The sequence below is a fragment of the Engraulis encrasicolus genome, chromosome 16, assembly GCF_034702125.1.
Source record: "Engraulis encrasicolus isolate BLACKSEA-1 chromosome 16, IST_EnEncr_1.0, whole genome shotgun sequence".
Lineage (NCBI taxonomy): Eukaryota > Metazoa > Chordata > Actinopteri > Clupeiformes > Engraulidae > Engraulis > Engraulis encrasicolus.
In genome coordinates this window covers 49,671,990-49,686,046 of record NC_085872.1, presented here as the reverse complement: position 1 = coordinate 49,686,046, position 14,057 = coordinate 49,671,990, and the positions used below count along the sequence as shown (strand labels likewise).

The 14,057-nt window shown below is 41.1% G+C and overlaps 1 protein-coding gene and 1 long non-coding RNA gene across 2 annotated transcripts in view; one reads left to right on the top strand and one right to left on the bottom strand.

Moving 5' to 3' along the window:
• Positions 1–73: 73 nt before the first annotated feature.
• LOC134465886 (uncharacterized) lies at positions 74–2,445 on the bottom strand. Its single transcript, XR_010038209.1, has 3 exons — positions 2,102–2,445; positions 562–651; positions 74–456 (listed from the first exon to the last, which is right to left on the bottom strand). It is a non-coding gene; the product is annotated as an uncharacterized LOC134465886 (long non-coding RNA).
• An 8,827-nt stretch (positions 2,446–11,272) lies between these two features.
• Positions 11,273–14,057, top strand: part of LOC134466141 (protein NLRC3-like) — a 36,315-nt gene continuing 33,530 nt past the window's right edge. Inside the window, exons 1-2 of the mRNA XM_063220035.1 lie at positions 11,273–11,333; positions 11,747–13,547. Of these exons, the coding sequence (XP_063076105.1) occupies positions 11,273–11,333; positions 11,747–13,547 (1,862 nt within the window). The remainder of the gene's footprint in view (positions 11,334–11,746; positions 13,548–14,057) is intronic.

Genomic DNA, 14,057 nt, shown 5'->3' with positions numbered 1-14,057 from the left:
ATTTGAAGTGGCCATTCGAATGAGAAAGGTTCCCCAACCCTGACGTAGGCTATAGGTTAAGCTTACACTCTACTGTGCCCATTTCGGGTTGACCTCCACACGCGTCTGTAGCACAGCACACAGGATTGCAGGACACAGCATCCTGCAGGACACTGCAAAAAACAAGGGGAACGAATAAATGACCTGTCCAGTTCTATAAAAAAGAAAAGAAATTTGATGCAGTGCCAGAGCTGTGGTAAAAGTAACCTTGGTTGTATCATCTAGGACTAGGGTGTGTGTGAGTGTGTGGTAAATCCAGTGTTCACATTATTCAGATATGAGAATTAATTCATTAATTTTAACTGATATCACCACATACCGATATCAGTGCCATTTCACCCTGCCAAGACACTGGACCTTCTATGATCAGGGCGTCCTCGTCATACTGCAGCAGGCACCCTGTTGTTTCTACAGCTCCTAGAAGAGAGACAAATAAATTAAATACTTCGCCATGCATCTCATATTGACATAGCTAATGTATCAATGAGCAAGTCATATTGGTCACAAAGAAGTTAATCTTACATTCTTTCAGTCTTCTATGGCAAGACTGCTCCTCATAAGAGCTGTTAGGCCTTCAAGTGACTCGTCTTCGCCATATTATGAGACAGCAGCCTGTGAAAACATGGTAAACAGAATAACCCATTAACCTTGGGTCCTAATATAATACATGGACATAAACTAGCCTACATTATTTAGACAATGTCAGTAGACCTCCACATGAAACAATAAGAAAAAGTGTCCATGCATAATTTCAATTTCTTGAAGAGGCCAGCTACACTTATTTCTGCAACAAGTGCTGTTTTGAGGACCCATACGTTTTAAGGACATGCTGCCTACTGTTGCAAATGCCAGGGTATTTCACATTGATTTCGGGGTGGCGTGCTCTATGCCAGTGTTTCCCAACCTTTTTTTGTCTTAAGTACCCCCTAAGCCTTTTCTCATACCACAAGTACCCCCTGACTCATGCTTTATATCCCAATGTGACTATGCTCCATACATGTTTTCATTTTTCCAAGTACCCCCTGCAGGGTGCTCGCGTACCCCTAGTGGTACACGTACCCCTGGTTGGGAAACACTGCTCTATGCAACACTTATTTGTGCAACAAGTGCTGTTTTGAGGACCCATACTTTTTAAGGACAGGTTGCCTACTGTTGCAAATGCCAGGGTATTTCACATTGATTTCCAAACTATTTATTTCCTAACTACAGGGACGTTAGTCGATACATAGTAATGACGCTACGACCAAGCTACTAGGGAATGTAATTAAACTAGTCGCTTCGCTACTGCCCAGCACTGAAAACCAACACATACCCAGACGGCACACCAATCTTGCCAACGTCGCCTAGATGCATTTTTGCCGCTGTAAAATACATTGGCAAGACGTCCAAGCGTTAGTTCATCAGCGAAATGCCGGGCAGACGTGAAAAATGAGCAGTGCCCAGCAACTAGTTGATGAGCTAACGCAATAGCATGCTAACGGTAGCCTTTGTCAATCTTAAGCGCTGGGAGATGGTCACTCCCATGTAAGATCACTCCCGGACGTGTAGTCCCAGGTGATCCTATCAATCCCAGGCGTTCTATCCCACCCACCCGATTACATTTCTCGTATTATCATACACTACCACATACAAGCAATTTAGGGTTAGGTTTAGGATTAAGGTAAGGGTTAGGTTTAGGGTACGTAACAAAAAACTAACATCAAAAAGATAACTAGCTCGGTGGGCTCGATAGTCTGGCTAGTGGGAGCGAACCGACTGGGGATCGAACCGCGCTGGGAGCGACAATCTTTAGGCAGGGGAAAGGCAATTGAGAACGAGCAATGTCAAACAATTTACCATCAACAAGTATACTTAACATATTCACCGTTTCACTACTGCATTTTGTCATTACGATGCTCGCAAGTTATCAGAATTTACTAGCGTACAGCAGCAACAAGAGTAGTCACATTCATTGAGGGGACTTGTGCTACAACTTAGCAATGGCGGATCTGTGTTCAGAGGAGCTATTCAATTGCTCTTGAGTACTGAAACTTTAAACCACAGTTGAGTAAAATTTACTTACATGTATGTGAAGCCCATTTTCCGTTGGTATGTGAGGAACTTTCCCCCATGTCGCCAAGAAACTTGTAACAGTGAAACCACACAGACAGCGCGTGATTCTGTTCAGATAGGTCGGTGTTGTTGACCGCGGTAGATGGCTTCTTTGTGGCTTGTGTGTGGAATTCGCATTGTGCGAATTAGTTGTACTGCCACCTAAAGGCTTGGTGTAGAACTAATTTAACCAGAGACAGTCTGTTTTGAACTTCCTTGAACAATCCTTGCTTTAGTTCAGAATAATTTAAAAACCAGAGTGGCCAAGCACATTGATGTTTTTCCTCAAAAGCAGGGGTGAGGAACCTTTTTAATTCAAAGGGTCACTTCAAAATGTGGGCTATGTCCAAGAAAGATCATTCAGATGTTTCTATTCTGATTTCTATTCAGTTCATTTAAATGTTTATAGCACCGATCGAATTGTTTGATCAACTTCATTTCTGAGCTTATAGTATCAAAATGTACTGACAGCAGAGCTGTGGCTAGAAGAAAGGTTTAATGCAGGGGTGGGGAACCTTTTTCATTCGAAGGGCCACTTCAAATTCCTACCATGGTCATAAAATCCTCCGGGGGCCGTACTATGAACACAAATCAGGATTTCCCCATGAAATTTAGGCATATATAGACACCTTTAGGCCTATATAGACATATAGACACCTTTAAAGGTAGACACATTTAAAACAGTCCCCACCTTTTCTAGGTCCCCTGAATATAGGCCTAACTTAATTGCATTGGAAATGTAATTTCTAAGATTCCTTTAGGCCTGCAAAATATGTCATAGGCCTATTTCATGTGAAGTTGCAAAACATTATAATGATATCAGGGGCCGGATAAAATGGCCTCAAGGGCCCTCGAGACATAGGTTCACTACCCCTGGTTTAATAGTTAGTGATTCTGAAAAACACTACTGGGCAGCGTGAACAAACATACACACAGACACACACACACACACACACACACACACATTTTAGTAAAAGGCCAAAAAATGCCCTAGGGCCCCCAACAATCCCGTTGCCTAGGGACCCCAAAATCCTAGAAACAGGCCTGCCGACCCCCCACTCCCTCCCACCCACCTGACCTCACCCCACCCCACCCCACTTGAAATTGACTGTAGCAGCTCCCGACCTGATCACTGGCATTTACATATTAAAGGCTCTCCTAAGAAGGGGATGGGAGGGGGGCATGGGGGAGCCGCAAATGCTGTGGCTTAAGGTATGAGGCAATTTAAGGTGCAAAACTCATCCACATATTCCTCTTTTCATGCAGTGAAATTGCATAACCCACTTAAAAACCTAGTGAAAAGATATTTTCCACAATAGAAACATAATATGAAATGGGGAAACTTACATTCTTGCTATTTAAGCAGAATCATCCACAGCGCGATTTCAATAACCGCCTCATGCTTCACCGCAACAACAATCTATCCACCTTTTTTTGACTTCTAAATGTAGGCTTACTACATTTCCATCCCGAGTAGGTTGACTTCTAAATGTAGGCTTACTACATTTCCATCCCGAGTAGACCTATCTGATTACAGTTTTTGCCTACTGCTTGCACACAATTTGCAAAATTTGGCTCATAGAGTCAAAACTCTACACACAAGCCAAAAACTCTCAACACTTGGAGATAAACCCTGCACATATATGCCAACATGAAACTCTGCTATCAAAACCTTAACATTGCCAGGAAAACTCAACAATCTTTTGTCAAAACCTCACTTTCATGCCAAAAGACACACATTAGCACATGAGAAAACAAATTAGATCAACGTGAAAACAGTTGTCTACTTTATACAAAACACAGCAGTCTTTCTTTTTGTACCAGTCTATTCAGACTCACAGAATGTACATCTTCACAAGACCCCAAAATCCAATACTGTACATTACATAACTGCACCTTACAGTACAGGACATTAAACTGAAGCAAAATATCTTAACAGTACATCACTCTCAACACAACAGTGTGTATGTGAGCTTACTGTATGAACCATTGTTTTGTGTAGCCTATTACGTATATTCACACATTTTCAAACATCTAAATATTATATAAATATGTGGTTGATGTCAACTTGCTGTAATGAAAAACATAGTCTATATACTTTTGATGTTTGGGTATGAGGTATGAGGTATGAGATTTGCTTACAGTAAAGTAACGAAGTACAATACATTTCCAGACACAATATGCAGCTGACATCTACTATTACAGTATGTGTATTTCTACAAACTATCATGTTCATACATAACATGTGATGATGAAGATAAAAGGCTACTCCTGCCATCAGGGTAGGTTTTACAGAACGTGAGTCAGTCAATGTCACTCCATATTCAGCTCTTTAGTACCGTTGTGCTATTTGTTGTTTTGTTTGAGTGTAGGAAGGTGTGAATTTAGCAAAGTAGCCATCAAAATAAAACAAATAAATGCAAAATAAAATAAGTGCAATGTAATATAAAGAATGCAACTTTGTAACTGGCAGAATAGTGGTTAATTTTGAAAGCATGTGTTTTATTGTCGGTGCCTAAATCTTGTCATACATCCAGTGTGTTTTGTTTTTCTAGCGAATGTGTTTTCCCAATGATATGATGAGTGTTCATTTTTTAATGGAGTGTGCAGTGACCATGAGCAAGTGTGTAGCATAAAGCAAAACGTGTGTTGCTGAATTGCTGCAACAGTGTTAAGCAGAACTTTTGTTTAAGGTATGGCACACTGTGTTTAAGTTATGTTACCAATAACTTAGCAATATGCTATTTTGGTCTAAGCATCAGCCTATAGTGTTCAAGCAGTAGGCAAATACTGTAAATGTAGGCTACGTGAAGTTGCCCCTCCCTCGTTTGTTCATATGCGCGGATGAGATGGAAAGCCTGGCTGTGCCAAACATTGTTTAAAAGTTTCATACAATTTTGGTCGGCACACAAGGTTTTGGACATACTCATTTCTAGTGGCACCTGGGCTACGGTTGGTGCATTGATCAGCCATATAGCAAAAAAGACATAGCCTAGGTGAGAGGATGAGATCTTCCTCGACTGGCGAGCGCTCCGCATGTGTGTGCGCGCGGTTCCTTCCCTCCCAAGACCCGATATTTGCTTACAAGTCAATTTAAGCGCGAAAACAACAAAGTAAAGGTGATATTTCATTCAAACAGGGCCTACACGCTCCAAATAAAACATTGGCTGGGGGGGGGGTTTCAACCAGACCGCAGCGCGAGCAGACAGTCAGTGTGAAAAGCCAAGTCTACCGGGGAAATCGCCGTCTTTGCTGCCGCTCGCTTACCATAAGTGCACGAGCCATTGAAATAGTGAAGTGGCATATCGCAACAGCACATGCGGATTAGCCAAACTATATGCAACAAAGTCGCCAACAAAGCGTGGATTTATGTTTAACCCTCTGAGGTCTAAGGCTTTTCAGAGGCTTTTATGCTGCTTGTACCACCCTAACATTTTCAAGTATTTTCATTTCATATATATATATTTGGGACCTGGAAGTTTCTCACAGAGTTACAGATTTGTTTTTGGAGACACATTGCCCTATGAAGGGCACTCGGACCTCAGAGGGTTACAGTTTTTGCCTACTGCTTAAACACTATAGGCCGATGCTTAAACCAAAGTAGCATATCGTTAAGTTGTTGGTATTATAACTTAAACACATGTTGCATTACTTTAAACAAAAGTCAAGCATTACACTTTCATACCAGTTTTGTTAAGCACTCGCTCCTTTACACAACACACAGACTCCAGCTGTCTGCACACAATTTTATACACAAGACACTCTGTTCAAAAGTAAAATCTCAGAGTGTCATTGTGAAAACACATCTGTTAAAAAACAAGACACACTGGATGTATGACAAGACTTAGACACAGACAATAAAACACATGCTTTCAAAATTAACCACTATTCTGCCAGTTATAAAGTCGCATTCTTTATATTACATTGCACTTTTTTATTTTGCATTTATTTGTTTTACTTTGATTGCTTCTATGCTAAATTCACACCTTCCTACACTCAAAACAAAACAACAAATAGCACAACGGTTCGGAAGAGTAGAATATGGAGTAGCCTATGGCATTGACTGACTCACATACTGTAAAACCTAGCCTGATACATGCCACCAAGAGCAGCCTTTTGTCTTCATCATCACATGTTAGGTAATGTGAACATGATCGTTTGTAGAAATAGTGTCATTTTCAGAACACAACTAAGAACTTGAACAAACTGACTGAACATGATATAATTTTGATAATGTCAGATGTTAGCTGTATACTTTGTCTGTGGAAATGTATTGTAGGCCTATTTCATGAAGAATACCTCATACCAAACAAACAAAGAATATTGACTATGATTTCCATTACAGCATGTCGACATCAACCACATATTTATATCATATTTAGATGTTTGAAAATTTGTGAATATACCCCATACACAAACAAATGGTCCATAAGCTCACCTACACACTGTTGTGTTTAGAGTGACGTAGAGTGTGTTTGAGATATATTTTTCTTCAGTTTAATGTCCTGCACTGTAAGGTGCAGTTATGAAATGTACAGTATTGAATTTTAGGGTCTTGTGAAGATGTACATTCTGTGTGACTGAATAGACTGTTACAAAAAGAAAGACTGCTGTGTTTTGTATGAAGTAGACAACTGTTGTAATGTTGATTTACTTTGTTTTCTCATTTGGTGCTAATGTGTGTCTTTTGACATGAAAGTGAGGTTTTGACAAAAGAATTTTGAGTTTTTCTGGCAATGTTAAGGTTTTGATAGCAGAGTTTCATGTTGGCATATATGTGCAGGGTTTATCTCCAAGTGTTGAGAGTTTTTGGCTTGTGTGTAGAGTTTTGACTCTATGAGCCAAATTTTGCAAATTGTGTGCAAGCAGTAGGCAAAAACTGTAATACACATAAGCCAACGTTGTGTGAATACGGGGAAAGGATAGCCTAATTGGAAAGCCACTGTCCTTTCCATAGTAGAAGACCGCTTCGGTTTCGTTTCACCTCATGGGGAAAGCATCCATGCACTGCATTTGCTGAGACTACTAAGCATAAAGTTAGCGATCAAACTAAAAAATAGGCTATTGGTTGTTGTCATTACAGCATTTAATAGCCTAGGCTATGGCTGTTGTTTAAAATAGCCATTGGATTGCCAACCGTCCTTTGTATTAAGAAAGAAAAGTATGGTTCCATGAGCTGACATGGGACTCAATGTTGTTAAAATTGCATCTAAGAATTTTTTTCCCGTTTTTATTCGTTTGCGTAATTGTAGCCAATGTAGTTTTTCTGTGCGTTCCGGGACTTCTGTCCAATTCATCATCGCTGTGATGTCATGTTTGTTTTGCGTTCCGGTACCTTGTGATTTACAAATTAAGCACTGTGCAACGTTGCATGCAGCAGCCTGCCAGATCTTCGTTACGCAGGCCTACATATAGGCTATTTAGATAGATAGGTCTAGCTTTACTGACCCATCAAGGGGAAATTCGCCATGATTCATGGTAAACAGCAGAACTGACTTTTTTTTTCACTGGGCGGAAAAGATTGAGCCCGCGGACCGAACCGACCCGAGCCATATGCTTGTATTTTCCACCCGAACCCGGCCCTAACCCACGGGGCCCGTCGGGTTTGTCGGGCTGACCCGACCCGTTGAGAACTCTGCCATGAATACCATTGACAGCATTGTCAGTGTAAGGTGTACTGTATTGCTTTATGTATTTTGTGTGACATTCTAATTCTGTGTGGACTTTTAGGCTTTATTTTTTTTAGGTCTTGTTTGTGTTTTTATATGTATTTGTGTCATGATATTTTGTTTACTGTAAGTAACATTGCAAAACTTTTTATAGTGTATTTCTACTGTGCCTCATGTAGTCAACAGTGAAAAATGCTTCGTACTGGAATCATCTTGAATGTCAACAACACAGAGTCCTGCTGCCTTTAGAAATTTAGTGCAAACAGTGAATTGCGTGATTTGAATGCATTCAATAGGCTACCTGTAAAACTGAAACAGACAAGTCTATGTAGCTTTTGTAATGTTGACAATAGCCAGTGTTTTGAAGTCTTGCGTAATTTGATTGACTCAATGAATCTTGTGAAATGAAAACAAGTGTTATTGTTTGACAGACTTATTTCATTTTGAGTCATGTTTCTAGTGTTTTGGTAAAGTGAGTTTGTACAGAAAACAATGTGTTCTATTTTGAAATGAGTACTTTGTGTATATTTAACAGTGTGTGCTTTTGAGAAGAAAATTAACCGTTTGACCAATTGTGTTTGGTAGGTGGTAGTCTGTGTTAAGAGTTTAGAAAAAGTATCCATAGTATGGGTAAGTGCTTGTTAGCAATTGGAAAAAAACTGTAATGTCTGTAAACATGGCACATTCAAAGTCCTTCAACGTCAGAAAAGACATGTTAACACAATCATATCCCCAAAATCCACCCCATTACATGCAGTAACCAAATGTCGGTCTACACATCACTATCGTCGTCAATGACTGAAGAGCAATGGGCGGTGAATGGTAAGCGCGAAGGCATTTTCAATATGACAAGATTTCGATTCCCTCAGTAAGATACATTAAGCGCAGGTGCCTATTCCTCTGCGCAACCCACCCTCTGTGTGTGTGCGTAAAGTGGGAAGTGCGTGTGGAGCTCTGGCATCCGAGAGTCTTTACCTCGCAGCCACGCACACAGTCAAATTAAGGCCAAGTAACTAACTGCTTTTCACCTGTATTTTACAAAAACACAAAACGATGGCCCAATTCACACAGATAGAGAAACAAGGGCACGATGTGCTGCATTGTTTTCTGATCCCCCTGACTGCACCACATGACAGACACATCGTGCGCCATGGGCCATATGGCGCTACTTGGAGTGTGCTCACTTCTAAAACAACATTTGTTTTAACAGTAGCCTATTGGCTTGTGACAGGCGTGTATCACAATAGATTAATTGAAATGAAAAGAAGAATATGAATACTATGACATAAGAGCTAATGCGAAGAAGTGTCCAGTTCTTGTCATCACGCTTGCCTTTCCGAGTGCCTTTCCATTACGCACTATTTCAACAGGCTAGACCTATAGGCTACAGTTGCATAATGTCCATTTTTGAACTTATTGTAGCCTACGATGTAGTTTGAAAGTTCTTGTGGACTAAGGCATAGCCTACAATGCAAGGAAAACAAGAAGGATCACGGCACACTGGTGCCTTTAAGATAATAATAATAATAATAATAATAGTGAACAGCGCATTTCGCAATGGCAACGTATAGGCCTACATGTATTTCCATGTAGCCTATGCTTGATGGAGTTTAATCAAAGTATGCTATTGGTTTTGTTATGTGTGGAGATATGTTAGGTGAGCGATGAAATAGGCTGCATTCATGCGAGATGCTGCTTTTGGTGTGGGTTCAAATCCCGATGGTAATCAAACAGGGTTCTTTTTTTGGCGCAGCTTTGATTGGTCGGAGCTCGTGAAGCACGATAGTGGAACGTAGAATTTCCTACTATATTTGGACAATATTTGTTTCCCTATTTGAACATTGTGTTGGTGGGGGTTTTTTTTCAGCCCTTTTCGTAACATTTTTTTTTTTTTTTTTTATTTGTAGTTTATTTGGCAGGGACAATGCAGTGCACATTGTTACAAACATGACATGGCAGAGCCATGACACAACTTGCAGATGTGAATACAGCTAATTTGCAACCTCAGTCCCTGATCAGGCTACCTACTCTAATAAAACATATAAATCATCTAAAAGTACAATTGTACAATACAGTATACAAGACAATAATAAGCCAACTTGAAACATGCTCCCTATAATATAAAAGCCTTGTGCATTAAGAAAAAAAACAAGATGATGAGGGTGACCTATATATGCTGTGTGTGCATGTGTGTGTGTTAACTATTGTGTGTTATGATTACATTTTTGGTTTTCCTTCAGCCAGTGTTTCAGTTGTCTGTTAAATGTTTTAAACTCTGTTTGGATTTTTATTACATGACTAGACATTTGGTGTAGTATGGGTCAGAGGCTTGTGCACTTGGTGGCAGTAATCGGTCGATGTTGCTTGAACTCTGCCTGAACCCGCCCCAAACCACGAGCAAGAGTGACGTGCTTCCCAAAGGGCAGTCATTGGTGAGAAGGGCAGTCATGGGTGAGCGGTTAGGGCGTCAGACTTGCATCCCAGAGGTTGCCGGTTCGACTCCCGACCCGCCAGGTTGGTGGGGGGAGTAATCAACCAGTGCTCTCCCCCATCCTCCTCCATGACTGAGGTACCCTGAGCATGATACCGTCCCACCGCACTGCTCCCCATGGGGTGCCACTGAGGGCTGCCCCCTTGCACAGGTGAGGCATAAATGCAATTTCGTTGTGTGCAGTGTGCAGTGTTCACTTGTGTGCTGTGGAGTGCTGTGTCACAATGACAATGGGGGTTGGAGTTTCCCAATGGTTTTTTTTATAAAAACAAAGGTGAACTAGCTAACCATGCTATTCGTTCCAAATCCGACAGTAGTACTGACAAACAGCCCCTACTTCGTTTTGCAGCAACACCTGAGTCGTTCGCTTCAGCATCGGACGAACGACTAACTACATTACTTGTAAACATTGGGACTTTGTAAGTGTTCCAGAAACAGTTTTGTTGCACCTGAGTCGTTAGTTGCTAAGTAAGTTAGCAATGAAGGTTTCGAGAATCGTAGCCCTGGATAGTTTATCCAGTCCTCCCTGGTGTTCTTATCATATTAAAAACAAGAAAACATCATTTCTGTGATCTTCTATTTCCCAGCAGCAAAATGGAGGAAAATATATCACATGCAGCTAGTTCCCAGTCAACCCAGATTCCACAGTGCAATCTGGATCATATATTGCAGGTTTGAATGTCAGAAATTTCTATAATGCTGATCAGGGATACAAATGCTGGCACAGAATATGCACATGGAATTCACAAGAAATAAAACAATTGCAGAAACCTCCACTTTATTTGTAATATTAGAACACTTGTATCGTACTGAAGAGTAACCTGAAACATTTGTGTTCTAGGAGCTTGAAAATAAGATCTTTACATTCCTGAGGAATGAGATGAAGATATTGAAGATGATTCTGAGTCCAGATTACGTAGAGAAATTTGAGCATAAAGAATGATGTGATGATGAGAGTGATGCCAGAGAAGGGGCTCTGAAGATGGCACTGCACTTCCTCAGGATCATGGACCAGAAAGAGTGTGCTGAAAAACTGCAAGAAAGTAAGGATCATTTCGATATTTATCGCATTGGTTTGTCTGTCTGTCTGTCTGTCTGTCTGTCACAAACTTGTGGATTTGGCTGAAACTTGGTCGAGTTGTTGGATATGACCCAAGGAACAAGTGATTCAATTCTGGTGGTGATCTGGATCACGAACCGGACCCAGGACCTTTTTAAAGATTCTTCACCATTGCTATCCTTGAAATCTAGATGACCCTAGTGACCCCAAATTGAATTGCAGGTGAATTTTAACATTTTTAAATTCTCAGACTGCAAGTAGATCTCACCTGTTTTTATTTGTGCTGTTAAGTATTTTAGTGTACCACACAATAAGACATTTGCTGTGTACATTATACAGTATTCTTTGGGCCATTTGTGGTGTTTTTAAGAATCTCTTGTTTTGTCTGTGACATAGATGAAAAGGATGTAGTTTATCGCACTGAGTTGAAGAAGAGCCTTCAGAACAGGTACCAGAGTGTGTTTGAAGGAATACAAATGCAAGGAGGTTCTGCTCTGCTTGAAAAGATCTACACAGAAGTCTACATCACAGAGGGAGAAAGTAGGAAAGTGAATGAGGAGCATGAAGTCAGACAGATTGAGATGAAATCCAAACTATCAGCTAGACAAGAGACACCGATCAAATGCAGTGACATCTTCAAACTCTTACCAGGACAAGATAAACCGATCAGAAGAGTCATCACAAAGGGAGTGGCGGGCATTGGTAAAACTGTGTCAGTTCAGAAGTACATACTGGACTGGGCTGAGGGCAAAGAAAACCAGGACATCCACTTCATATTCCCACTACCATTTCGGGAGCTCAACCTCATCAGAGAGAAACCGTACTCTATGATGGCACTTCTCCACCACCTTTTCTCAGAAATGAAGCCGTTAACCTTCCAGAGCCAAGAGAAGCGCAAAGTGTTGTTCATCTTGGATGGTCTGGATGAATGTCGACCTCAGCTTAACTTCCAGAAAAGTCATAGTTTGACTGATGTGACTGAAGTTTCTTCAGTGAACATGCTCCTGACAAACCTCATCACAGGTCATCTGTTCCCCACTGCTTTAGTGTGGATCACCTCTCGACCAGCAGGAGCCAATCAAATCCCACCTGAATGTGTTGATCGTGTTACAGAAGTACAAGGTTTCAGTGACCCACAGAAGGAGGAGTACTTCAGGAAGAGGATCAGTGATCAGAATGTTGCTGAAGGGGTAATCTCCCACCTCAGATTATCAAGGAGCCTCTACATCATGTGCCACATCCCAGTGTTTTGCTGGATTGCTGCTACTGTTCTTCAGCAGGTCCTTGCAGGAGGTGAGAAGGTTCCAAAGAAGTTGACAGAGATGTACACATACTTCCTTCTGTTTCAAAACAGACAGCGGGGTCTGAAATTTGACGGAGTCTATGATGTGGATCCTCAGTGGAACCAGGGAAGTCTCCTTGGTCTCGGAAGATTAGCCTATGAACAACTGGAAAAAGGGAACCTGATCTTTTATGAGAAGGATCTGACAGAGTGTGGTGTTGATGTGGAGGAGGGAGCAGTTCGCTCTGGTATCTGCACCCAGATGTTTCGAGAAGAATCAGGGGTGATCCTGGGGAAAGTGTACAGCTTTGTGCATTTAAGCATCCAAGAGTATCTTGCAGCATTATATGTGTTCTTGATGATGAAAAATAAAAGAAAAAATATTGTGTCAATAGAGAAACCACAAGCAAGTAATTTGTGGTTAGAAAGAATGTTTAATCCAAACATGCAGAAAGCAATAACTGCTATGCAAAAGAGTGCTGTGGACAAAGCTTTGAAGTATAAAGATGGACGCTTTGACCTTTTTCTTCGTTTCCTTCTCGGCCTCTCACTGGACTCCAACCAGAATCAACTATATGGCTTACTGAAGAAGCAACACATTCAGACTGACAATGAAGAAACAATCAGGTACATCAAGCAAAGAGTTAGCGAAGCTCCTTCATCAGAGAGGGTGATTAACCTCTTCCACTGTCTGAATGAACTAAATGACCACTCATTACTGAAAGAGATCCAGAGCTTCCTGAGGGCAGGGACTCTCTCAAAAGTCCAACTCTCACCTGGTCAGTGGTCAGCACTAGTGTTTGTGCTGCTGACATCGGAAAACAAGCTGGATATTTTTGACTTGAAGAAGTACACCAGATCTGATGAAGGCCTGCTAAGACTGCTGCCTCTACTGGAGGAATCCCAAACCGCACGGTATGTGCTTGCTTCTTTTATCTTCATTATAGGAGGAAAGTATTTGCATGCAAACATCAATGTGACTCTGAGCATAACATTTACTAACTGATGTCGTTGTTTTCCTCCTAAGGCTCAACCACTGTAATCTCACTAAACAAAGCTGTGCAGCACTGGGAAGAGTCCTACTCAAACCATCCTCAAAACTGAAGAGTTTGGATCTCAGTGGCAACAAGATTGGAGATGTAGAAGTTGGAAAAATTTGTAATGGGCTGAAGAACTCCATCTGTACTCTGGAGATGCTCAAGTAAGCTGTCTTGATATTGCAATGAGCAGCACACACACACACACACACACACACACACACACACACACACACACACACACACACACACACACACACACACACACACACACACACACACACACACACACACACACACACACACACACATGCAAATGTCACCATGGCAATCATACTTTTGTCTAAAAGGGACAAAAAAGATGATTTTCTCTCTACAGCTTGTCTAA